At 36.2% G+C, this 12471-nt stretch overlaps 1 protein-coding gene across 2 annotated transcripts in view; it reads left to right on the top strand.

The window, feature by feature from the left end:
* SKAP2 (src kinase associated phosphoprotein 2) overlaps positions 1 to 12471 on the top strand; it is a 168106-nt gene that overhangs the window by 94740 nt on the left and 60895 nt on the right. For both annotated transcript variants that reach the window (XM_027539379.1, XM_027539380.1), the window contains exons 5-6: positions 1248 to 1325; positions 2264 to 2347. In XM_027539379.1, coding sequence (XP_027395180.1) covers positions 1248 to 1325; positions 2264 to 2347 — 162 coding nt within the window. The remainder of the gene's footprint in view (positions 1 to 1247; positions 1326 to 2263; positions 2348 to 12471) is intronic.

The raw sequence follows: 12471 nt of genomic DNA, 5'->3' as shown, positions 1-12471 counted from the left end.
TAAAAAAGCAAGTCAAACTATAGTCACCTTCTTTAATTTAGTGGTTAACCAGGACCTACTCACATAGATAAGATTCCTTTATGTTAGTTTTATTTTATGTACAAAAATACTATACTAAATAACTTTTACCTTCAATTGATTAAATGGATACATTGATTGGAGAGTTGTTCAAACTTTCCCACTGGCTTTCCTTAAAATTTTATATGTATTTCAAAATTATTACTCCATTTAAATATATTTTAATGAACTGAGCAAAATTGATCCACCAGGGAACTGAAATTAGTACTTTAATTTGGATTTTTGTTTCTTAAGGAAAAACCACATGATTTTATAGCTACTGGATATTTTTTTTTAATTTTATTTTATTTTTAAACTTTACAATATTGTATTAGTTTTGCCAAATATCGAAATGAATCCGCCACAGGTATACCTGTGATTAATTTGTATATAATAAGCTTCCTATCAAAACATTATTTATCATAAACTATTTTAAGACTATTTTTATTGGTGTATTCCATGGAAACTGTCATTGGACTTGTTATGTTCACTTGTTAGCATTCTAGTAATGGAGAAGGCAATGGCACCCCACTCCAGTACTCTTGCCTGGAAAATCCCATGGATAGAGGAGCCTGGAAGGCTGCAGTCCATGGGGTTGCTGAGGGTTGGACACGACTGAGCGACTTCACTTTCACTTTTCACTTTCATGCATTGGAGAAGGAAATGGCAACCCACTCCAGTGTTCTTGCCTGGAGAATCCCAGGGACAGGAGAGCCTGGTGGGCTGCCGTCTCTGGGGTCGCACAGAGTCGGACACGACTCAAGTGACTTAGCAGCAGCAGCAGCAGCAGCAGCAGCAGCAGCATTCTAGTAAAATGCTAAAGCAACTGTAGTATATTTCCAATGAATTTATAAAGATATTGAACACTATTATTTATAACAGTGTCCTAGTCCATTCCTTATAGAATGCAGGTCAAAAAGTATTACCCTTTAGAGATCAAGTTACATAATATTATTGTGTATTTGGGAGCATAATATATTAAGATGTAACAGTACAGAATATTTTTTTGCTCTTGAGATTCACAGGAGGTGGAGAGGGACTAGTCTATGGAATACATATGAAATAAAACTAATAGACTTGGATTTAATTAATTTGAGTAATTAAAAGTATACTGAATCTAATGAGATCTGATACTTAATTTTTCTAAAAGGGATTAATCACTGCTTTTTTTTGCTCCTTACCTTCCATAGGAAACCAGTTTCCTCCAATTGCAGCCCAGGACCTTCCTTTTGTGTTAAAGGCTGGCTACCTTGAAAAACGCAGAAAAGGTAAATTGTATGATTCTAATGAAAAACCTAAAAATCTAAGACTCTAGGAAAATTTAATGACATTATCCCAACTATAAAATATAGCTTTCAGCTTAGAGTACTTTCTAAGAACAAAATAAAACATTTGACCAAGTTTATTGTTGTCAACCTTGGGTATTTGTAGATGATTCAGGAGCTGTTTCCTGCCTCTTCCTGCCTTGACTGTATCTCCAGGATGGGACTTCTCACTATTATCCCACCTGGCTGAGCAGAGGATTATCTTTTTCCTGACCTGACATATGCCATGTTTGCTATGGTTCAGATCAAGCTTAGCATATTTTCTGCCATTTTCTGTTATTCATTCAGTGTTCCTCTTTACTGGCTGTGATAATTGAGAGTTGATCATATGGTCTCACTCTTTCAACACTAATATATAATAGAAATGAAATATGGAGGTAGTATTATGGCCTCTTCATTACCATTCAGTTTATCTCTCAGGAAGTCCCTTTGGGCTTCCTATATATATTCCATTTGCTTTTCTTAGCTTTCCTAGCTGAATTTTAAAGCCAAAAGAGATAACAGAAATAATCTAGGTCAACTCCTCCTCCCTCCTTTTTATGACAGATGAGAAAATGTGACCCAGATGAATCAATTATCTTAAGACCTTATAGTCAAATGCCTTTTTGACTATTCCTGTCAGGAAAGTTTGTTAGCCGTGTAGTTGATCCCACAAATATAGCAGCCCCATCTCTGCTTCAGTGTATTCCTTTTAGCTTTGTTTTATATTTTGTTCGTGCCTTGGAAAAGAAGACACAAACTAATTAGTCATAGAATTTTACAGCTAAAAGGAACCTTAGAAATCATATTAACTAACTTTTCCTTTTACAATGGGGAAATCACATTATATTTATAAAGGTAATGTGTATCATCTAAACTGTTCTTTTCTCCCTTTATTGTAGATCACAGTTTCCTGGGATTTGAATGGCAGAAACGGTGGTGTGCTCTCAGTAAAACAGTGTTCTATTATTATGGAAGTGATAAAGGTAGTATTGGTGTTCAGTTGTATAAACTTCCATTGCATGAGGGTTTTGGGGGGCATTTTATGCCACCTCCCTTTTTTGGTACAGAACAAGCTGAAGACAAATAGAGAAAAAATAACTGAGAATTATAATATTACAGCCTAAGACTAGTTAATAATTCTATTATTTGACAAATGCCCTAAGTTTCATAGTGCCTTAAAAGTCAACACAACTGTGTGTTATCAAAATAGGAAAGAGAAAACTTTCATCTGTGTGGCCTTTTACCTCAGGAATTGTTTACCTCCAGGCTATAATTGTAGAATATCTGAAAAGTTAAGACCATTAGGGTTGTGCAAGTTTTGAAGGGAGGAAAATATGTTTTGTCCTTCAACTATTTTAAAGAAAAATATAGATAACAATGAAACCTGTGCAACTCCTTTCTCAGCTTCTTTTACAGATTAAAGTGACAACAAACGTTGGTGTGTTACTGTTCTAAGCACCTTAGCTGTCTAAGCACTTAAGTTACATTAACGCGTTTAACTACAACTCTGTTGGGTAGCTACCATTATTAGTCCCACTTATTTTAGTTTTTGGAAAACCGAGGACAGAGAGATTAAGTAACTTGTTCAAGGTCCCAGAGATGGTAATGGCAGTTTTGAAATTTGAACCTAAAGCATAATGTTTAGAGTCCATGTTCTTAACCACTATTATCAATTGCATTAATTTAGAAACAATAAAATAACATTCTGTAACTTCATTTGCTAATTAATAACTATCTTAGTCATAGTTAACATAATTTTAAGTTCATTATTTGAACAAATAAAGCCATTAAATATTAAAATTTAAAGAATGTAAGCTTTCTTAGTTTTGCTCTTATCTAGGAAAAACAAGTCAGAAGTTGAATATTATAAAGGATTGTATAGCATTATTTTCCATAAAGAACACTTAAGGAGAAAAAAAGGCATAAAAGTCCAGTATCACTGAATATAAACTTTCTCATGAAATTGTTACTTATCAGTGTCATTTGAAAGTTTATGTTTCATTTGACATTATTTGCAGTTTTTAGGGTTTTTCCTTATTACAAATTGGCAGATATGATTATTATATTTCAGATAAATTTGAAATAAATGCATGATGCTAGAAACTGGTCCTACCTTTTGGTTAGTGGGATTATCAAGTTAGAAATTAATTTAGTGGCTAGTTTGCATTCTGTTACTAATTTACATGTTCATGTGTAATAATGGTATCCATGAAATGTAAACTATAAACAACTATGAACAGTCTTCTTTCTTCTGCTAAGTCTTAGTTAAGTAGGTGATTTTATCAGAAAATTTAGAGTCCATGTTAAATTATGATTATCATAGATAATAAGTGTGTTACTGTTATAGAAATATAATTTTGTACAGTATTGTGAACTGAGATCAAGATTTTACTTCTCTGTGAAGAAATTTTTTCTATTTCATAAGACCAGGAGAGGGAGGTTTCAAATCCTTGTGACTTCGGTTAGTTAAGCTTCTCATTTCTAATTTCTGTAAAACTCAATGAATACTAATATCTGCTTCCATCACTCATAGTCCTAAATGGTATATACTGTTAGGTCAAAGATTAGCAACAGTCTTCCCCAAATCTAATATAATTTATCCCCAAATATAATCCCCAGGACCTATTTATATTTATTTCAAAAGCTAATACTCTAAATTCTAGTTATTTGAGGAGAAAGTGATAGTGAAAGTCACTCAGTCGTGTCTGACTCTTTGCAACCCCATCACTATATAGTCCATGGAATTCTCTAGGCCAGAATACTGGAGTGGGTAGCCTTTCCCTTCTCCAGGGGATCTTCCCAACCCAGGGATCAAACCCAGGTTAGTTAAATTCCCATTTCTATTCTTGTTTTTTGAGGCCTGAGGTAATAATATTCTTTTTAATTTGTATTTTAAGTACTTTGTGATCCATCTAGCCACTACCACAGCTTTTTAAAAACTACTATTCTCTCATTCCCTTTTTATGTGTATCTATGAAGGTTTGGTTTATATTTCCTTAAGCTCTTCCCTGTGTGTCACTATGAAGCCTCCTGTTTCCACTGAGATTTCAGATCTGTTTTTAGCGGTTCGTTGGAATTCTTGGCCACTTCTGGCTTTTAGGGACTTGGGAGGTGGGTATCTATCTTCAGACAGTTTTTAATTACTTGTTTGACATGATCCTAATTTCCTTAGTGTTGTTTTCTTCCTAAGAAAATGTATATGTCACATGAAATTTTTGTTTTTATATGTGACATCAGATAGCTAATTTGTACATCAGTGTTTACTGTATGTTTGAACCATTAATCTAAACTTTGGAAAGAGCTATTTGGATATATGAGAACTATGATCCCCCAGCTAAGTAGGATTTAGATAAATGGATTACAGAGGTGCAGAAAAGTTGATACCACTTACTGGGTTAAACTGTACTTTGTTACTCTTTGACAGTTACGTAGTTCACATTTTCTAACTCACTGTGTGCCAAAAAACATTCGGACCCATCAAGATAATCATGGCTTAGAAAGACTAGTTCCAGCCTCTAGGGTGAATAATACTATTACCTTTGTACCCATAAATATTATCTGTATCATTCATGATCACTTGGGGCCTTTATGAGGTATATATACATATATACACAGTTAAGATAATACATATATATATATATATATATATATATAAAACATACTTTCGCACTTTGTGAAATCACATCCTTGTTTTCATCTCTTTCCTCTTCATTTGATTATTATGACTCAACTCATTTATCAAGACTGTCACAGAGAGTAAAAGGAGGGAGTACAAAAGACTAAAAAAGTGGGTTAGGATCAGATTGACAAAAGCCTTATGAGAATAAGGGCCCTGCTAAGTGTTTTATCTTGAATATGGCTTTTAAGCATAGGGCTCTATGACCAGAATTGGTTTTAGTGGGGGGCGCTGAACTAGTCGAGGCAAGAGAGGTTATCACAGGCTGCTGAGAGTGCAGGTCCCTATCGCTCCAAAGCCATGCTCTTTTCCTTAACTTGGTGGTTACCAGCCCTTCCAACATGCCTGTAAATGATGATTCATTTAGGAACCTGTTCCAAACTCATATTTTTCTGTTTAACCTCTATGAGATCATGGATCAGTATTATGAACCTATCTCCTCCCACTTTTAAGGGGGTAGTAGTTAGTTTGTTGGAGAAGGAAATAGCAACCCACTCCAGTGTTCTTGCCTGGAGAATCCCAGGGACGGGGCAGCCTGGTGGGCTGCCGTCTATGGGGTCGCACAGAGTCAGACACGACTGAAGCGACTTAGCAGCAGCAGTTAGTTTGTACAAAGTATCTCTTTTCTTTCCACCTAAGGGGCTTTGCTGTCTCTACCCCCATGCCCCAGTTAAAGAAAACCCTAGCGCTATATAGTATGTGGCAGCTGCAGGTAGCCTCGGTTCAAACAAGAGTCATTCTAAATGTACTTCAAAAATTATTTAGCGTATCTGGGTTTTAACTTTTTCATTATAGTATCTTTTCAATATAAAATGAAAGTCAGTAGAAAATTGGGCTTTTAACAGATAATTTAAAATAAAGTTTTTATCTTGGCAGGGAAATAAAATTTTCCATTGAAGTTGACCTCTCTGCTCTCTTACTTCCCTTACAATTTAACCATTGATAGGAAAAATAGGACATAGCTGTTCAATCAGTGTGAGTGACAGTTATAAAGTGTTTTGATGTTGAAATAGCATCGTAGTTCTCTTTTAGTACCTACAAAATATTGCTAGAATGATAATATTATTTGTATAATTGAAGTTCTGTTGTTTTATAACAACAACTTTAGTAACAACCATAAGAGCTTACCTTTCTTCCTGATTCATTTGATAGAGGCAAATTGTTGGGTCAGGGCATTAGCATTTTATAATTATATCATGAATATATATAAAATGTGTAAATCAAATCTGGCATTTAAAAAATTCATTTTATAATGTTGTTTGTATAAGGAAAGATGATATCTTCGTTGTTCCTTAAGAAATAGAAATAATTTGACCTGATAGAAGTGAAATAATTTTGATATACAATACTAACTTAAAATCTATCAAAATAAGTGTTAAATAAAAGACCTTTATTACCCTGTAGCAATACAGAGAAGTTAAAATGTACATCTGATATTTAGTAGGACTTCTTCAACATGAGGAAATATTCATGTACAAATTAAGTCTTACTAAAGGTCTGATGATGATGGGTCAGTTTGCAGTAAAATAGGACAGGTTTGATTTAAAATATATCTATACATCTGTATATCTGGAGGAGGAAATGGCAACCATGGCAGTATTCTTGCTGTGATAATATGGACACAGGAAGTTCAGTCCATGGGGTCACGAAGAGTTGGACACACTGAGCAGTTGAGCACATCCATCTGTACGTAGACTGAAGACATATGTGAGTATGTATATGAGGGCTGATGAGCCGGGAAGGGGTGGGACCAAGTTGGTGAATTCCCTAGTCAGAAGTTTGGCCTTTTTTATATAAGGGACAGTTAATGTTTCTAAGCCTTGCAGGTGAGTAGATGGTATGACAAACTTTGATTGGATGTTAGAAAGATCATGTTGACAGCTATCAGAAGAAGGTGAGACTGGAGGCAAGATGTGCTTTGAAGCTGAGAGAGGCAGAGAATTCAGAGAGTTGTTTACCACTGTAAGTGCATGAAGGAGACACAAGTTATCTCAGGTGTTCTTAGCCATTTTCATGTTACCTGTGTAGCAGGAGTGTCATTAATTCTCTATCATAGAAGGCTCTAAGAGGATAACATGTATAGGATATTAAGATATTCCCTATATAGTATTTATCTTAACAATACCTATATGCATATAGGTATACATATATGTATATATAGTATATATATACTATATATAGTATATATTATATAGTCTATTATAGTCTAATAGACTATAATTGTTATCTGAATTTCAGTTGTAGTGGAAAAGTGTTGTATCCGACTCTTTGCAACCCCATGGAGGCCACCAGGCTCCTCTGTCCATGGAGTTTTCCCAGGCAAGGATACTGTAGTGGGTTCCCGTTTCCTTCACCAGGGGATATTTCTGACCCAGGGATGGAACCCACGTGTCCTCCTTGGCAGGCAAATTCTTTATCCCTGAGCCACCAGGGAAGCCGTAGAGGGAAAGTAGGAATAGCCCTCCAAAAGTAGAAACATTTAAATTCCAATCTACAGGAATGCCTGTAATTTATTTACTCTCAGTTCACAGCTACCTCATACTGCACTGTTTTTTAAATCAGGTTTATTGCTGTGGTTGAAAGTGTATGGCTGCATACAGAAACCACTTGATTTTTATGCTTATAATGTACTTTTATTTTACAGAAAAATAAAAGGCTTTAGAAATATCTACAATTTCCTGCCACCAGACCATATGTGTCAAACTTATAATTCTAACTAAAGTGCTTCCCTTTGGACCTATACATATTGCCTGTGTTTGTTTTTCAGAGCCATTTGGGGCCCTTAAGTAATAAATATATATGTCATAAAGTATTTTTCACTTTAAATAGTATTATATGATATTTCCTCATGGTATAACTCATTTATGTGAGCTATGTAAACAGAAAAAATGTTCGTGTGTCTTTAACTGAGGGCGTAGAACAACTTACTGATCAGTTGGATAAAGTTTAGTGGGCATAATTCCACAGTATTAAGGGGCGTATTTCCCTCTTTCTTACTAGGGAGCATTAATACTTATGAAACTAGCATGAGTTATTCACTAAGAAGGAAAGGCCTTGTTAAACGTAACAAGCAGATATTATCAAAAATTTCTGAACACATGTCATATCTTTCTGTTTGCTAACCATTTGTACCAAATTAGCATTCTTGGTATGAACAACAGTTCAGATTTAGGACCCAGGCTGGCGTATCTGCTTGACTGATCTGAAAGAGGGAAAATCTAACCTCCCTCCAGCTTCTGTGGTGGGAAGTGTGCTCTGCTCCCTAAAGATCTCAGGACTAAAAATAGGAAAGATACTTAGATGCTGGAGATCCTCAAATAACAAATGGTCATAACTCATAGGGGTGCTAAATGATGTAGAATTATTTAGTTGCTATATTTATACTGTATTTTAAATGGTAGGAGAGTGGTTGGTGTTTTAAGCATGTATTCTGCAGAGCCAGCAAAAAAGAAAAAAGTATATTTGCTAGAAAAATAGGACTGGCTAGGTTTGGGGAGGTGGCAGTGGGGTAGAGGGAGATAACATGGCAATACTTGATGAAGAAAAGGGAGAAATTAAGAATGATGCTCAATTTTCTGGTTTGGAGGCTTCACTTAATGGAGGTACTGCTTATGGAGTAGGAGGACACATCAAGAAAGATCACAAGTGAAGTGTGAATAAGGATAAGATGATCTCTGTTGTGAGCATGCTATATACATTGTGCCTATAAGACATTCAAGAGATAAAACATGGATAGTGAGAAGGTGCAGATTTGGATATTCAGTTCTGAAGCTGGACCGAAAATAGAGAATTATGAGTGACAAGCATATTGATAGGAATTTAATCCCTGGGATTGGGTAAGGTTGCCCAGTGAGTACTGTAAAGCAGGAAAAGAGCAGAATTTAGAGCATAACCATAATGGCTATTTAAGAGATGGGCAAAGCAAGCTGAGAAAGTTGGGCACATGTTTCAGGAGGAAATGCAAGCTGTAACACTTATCAACTGAGACTTCATAAATCATATCTCCGTGAACAGTGGTTTTGCAAACACTAACGTGTATCAAAAATCACCTGGGTTATTTGCTAAAAACTTGCTTTCCTGGACACACCCCCAGGGAATCCTGTACAGGAGGTGCAGAGTGGTAGCCATTTCTACATTTTTAACAGGCATCTGAGATGATTTTACAATAGGTGATTCTTGAAATATATTTTGAGAAACACTTTCTAGGAGACAGTGTGAAATGGTTGAAAAAGCAAGATTTTGGAATCAGACTTATGTTATAGTCCTGGCTTTTACTGCTTTGGTTGTGTGACTGAGAACAAGTTGGTTATTTTAAGGTTCTTTTTCCCCCCTCATCAGTGCTGGGGATATAATATACACCTTCTCTGTCTTAGAATTATTTCAAGATATATAGGGGATATGCTATATTAAATTTCTGGCATATAGAAGGAGCTCAGGAAATATGATACGTCTTTTTGGCCCTTAACCACACCCCCACCTCCCACCCCAGAACACAGCTGTAAACCTAAAAGTGAAGAAGTAGGAGGAAATAGCTACCATTAACGTCATGCATTTTGTTTTATAAGAGATCAGAGCCAACTGCTTTTTTACCTTGAACCTACTGTTTTAGAATTGTGTAAAATTAAGTTACCAATTTAACAGATTTCGTTACCTAGTTTCTCCTGGCAGTCTTCAGTTCTGTAGACATTAAATTTGAACAGCATAATACAGGCAAGGTTAAAGTGTAAAACAGAAGCTGAGAGAAATTTAATAGTAGGACAGACACCTCAAAAATCCTGAGGGCATGAACATGTTGTAACATACTATAAAAACTAATACTCAAATTAGTATTACTAGATCGTCAAGAAAATGTTAAATTATGCTTAACAGAACTGTCATATATTTCAAGATGATTTCCATTACAAAATCCAACAGTTTATAAAGTTTTGGCACTTTTAAATGCTAAACTAAAACTTCAGCTAGTTGGGAAGTTTATTTAGGTAAAATATCTGATTAGTCTATTACGGTTATGTATAAATGAACTTCTACGCTCTTGCTTCCTATTTGATTGGCATGTAACTATTTTTAAGTCAACAAGTATCTTTGAAACTGTCCCAGAAAGTACTGTGGAACTAGCCTATATGTAAATTGCTGTGGTGCCATATGATGCTAAGGTTTTCTCTTTTTTCTCTGTTTTGAAGAGATGCTAATGTGAATGGAGAACAGTGGAGTCTTAGCATAGCCATGTCTGCCCATTTTATGTCTTGAACTTTCTGACTCATGTTGACTAATTGGAAATATGGCTACTTTATTGTTAAGGATTTGAAAAAGCTGAGAAAGAGTTAAAAATCTTTCTTCATTTTCTGTTATCATGCTCCTACCCCCCACTTGGATATTTGTATGATTGGAGAAGGCAATGGCACCCCACTCCAGTACTCTTGCCTGGAAAATCCCATGGACAGAGGAGCCTGGTAGGCTGCAGTCCATGGGGTCGTGAAGAGTCAGACACGACTGAGCAACTTCACTTTCACTTTTCACTTTCATGCATTGGAGAAGGAAATGGCAACCCGCTTCAGTGTTCTTGCCTGGAGAATCCCAGGGACGGGGGAGCCTGGTGGGCTGCCATTTATGGGGTCGTTATTTATCCTCAAATATTCAATAATCAGCTGACTAGGTCTAGGTATTAGTTTCTTATTATTTTCACTTGTTTAAGCAACACTTTCTGCCTGTAGACTTGTCTGTCTTTGATGGAGTTTAATTTTCTTCTGTTATATCTTTGCTTATTGGCACTGTTTTATATACTACCCTTCTTCTGGAACACCCGTTATTCTTATGTTGTATTTCTGTCAGTCTTCCATGTTCATCATATTCCCTTTGTTCATCTTTCCCCTTATTCTTTTCTCCCCCTACCTACTGAGGAAGTTTTTAAAACATATGCCTGATCTTATTTTTCAACAATGTTCACAATTTTCAAATTTTTTCACCTTAATACATTATGAATTTGGCTGCTGCATTTTCTTTTCCCTTATACAGCATTTTCCCCTAATTTTACCAGCTCCATTCCAATTTCCATGTCTCAGTCATTCCTCTTTTTATCTTACATTACATTATTTCATTTTATTCAGAATTATTTTTAACTTTATAAAAGATGCAAACCAATTGTCTAAAGTTTATTCCTGTTTCTCATTTGTGCTTGCTTTCTATATCTTCAGTGCTGTGTTATGGTTTTGTATTACATAACATTTTTATAACACCTGTCTTCATTTGTTGATTTTTCTTCTTTTATTTCTCCTTGGTCAAGGATATACTATAATAGATATTATAGTCTCTATAATCCGGGATCGGAGAAGGCAATGGCAACCCACTCCAGTACTCTTGCCTGGAAAATCCCATGGACGGCAGAGCCTGGTAGGCTGCAGTCCATGGGGTCACTCAGAGTCGGACATGACTGAGCGACTTCACTTTCGCTTTTCACTTTCATGCATCGGAGAAGGAAATGGCAACCCACTCCAGTGTTCTTGCCTGGAGAATCCCAGGGACAGGGGAGCCTGGTGGGCTGCCGTCTATGGGGTGACACAGAGTTGGACACGACTGAAGTGACTTAGTAGTAGTAGTAATAATCCAGGATGCTTACCTCTCAACTGGGTTAGTGACTTTTCTCTGGCTCATCTGACTAGAGGCTGCTCATGTCCTCCTCTTAGACTCTAACAGAACATCTGATACATGGCCCATAGCATATTTTTGGGTGGGGGTTGTCTAAAAATAATCTAGCACTAGAAGGTACCCTGCTCATCACAGGTCTTCCAAACTCAGTCTTTGTAGTGCTGATTTTGCATCTCCAGACATAAACTCCCACTCCATGTGCTTTTCCATCCCCACTCATGTTATATTGCTAAGAATTTTAGACCCAGGTTGGAGGTAGGAAGCCTGGATTTTTGAACAGTTGGACTAGGTGAGTAGAGTGATTGAGACTTTGTGTGGTCCTGGAGCCTCTTTCCTCCAACTGGTCCTTGAAAATCCTATGTTCTCTGCACCTCCCACTCCCTGGGAAGTTTAAGGAAATCTCTCAGAACTGTCTTGTAAGTCTTTGATATTTTGCTTCCAACAACTTCCATTTTTTATAGCGAAAAGTAAATCCTTTTTCATTGCGGTGGATCATTGACTAATGTTCCTGGAGCACTTATATTTGTATCCAGGGTGTGGGAAGGTGTTGGGTGTGTGTGTTTCAGTGGGAGGGTGGGAAAGGTCTGGTACTGGTGTTGCTAGTTGCTTTTGTCTCACCATGCTTGTAATGCTCCCTTGCTTGTTTTTAAGTGCTCAATATACATTTGTTGAATGAGTGAATAAATGATTTATTTTTCTTTGAGAATTTCAGAAGAACCAACAGTACTTAACCAGTAATTATTATTCTAATACCCTTTCCCCAATAGTATTTTTCTAGTTAGGCATTTT

The sequence above is a fragment of the Bos indicus x Bos taurus genome, chromosome 4 (assembly GCF_003369695.1).
Source record: "Bos indicus x Bos taurus breed Angus x Brahman F1 hybrid chromosome 4, Bos_hybrid_MaternalHap_v2.0, whole genome shotgun sequence".
NCBI classification, from domain to species: Eukaryota; Metazoa; Chordata; class Mammalia; order Artiodactyla; family Bovidae; genus Bos; species Bos indicus x Bos taurus.
The sequence above is the reverse complement of the archived record's forward strand: the minus strand, read 5'-3'. Positions and strand labels throughout refer to the sequence as shown.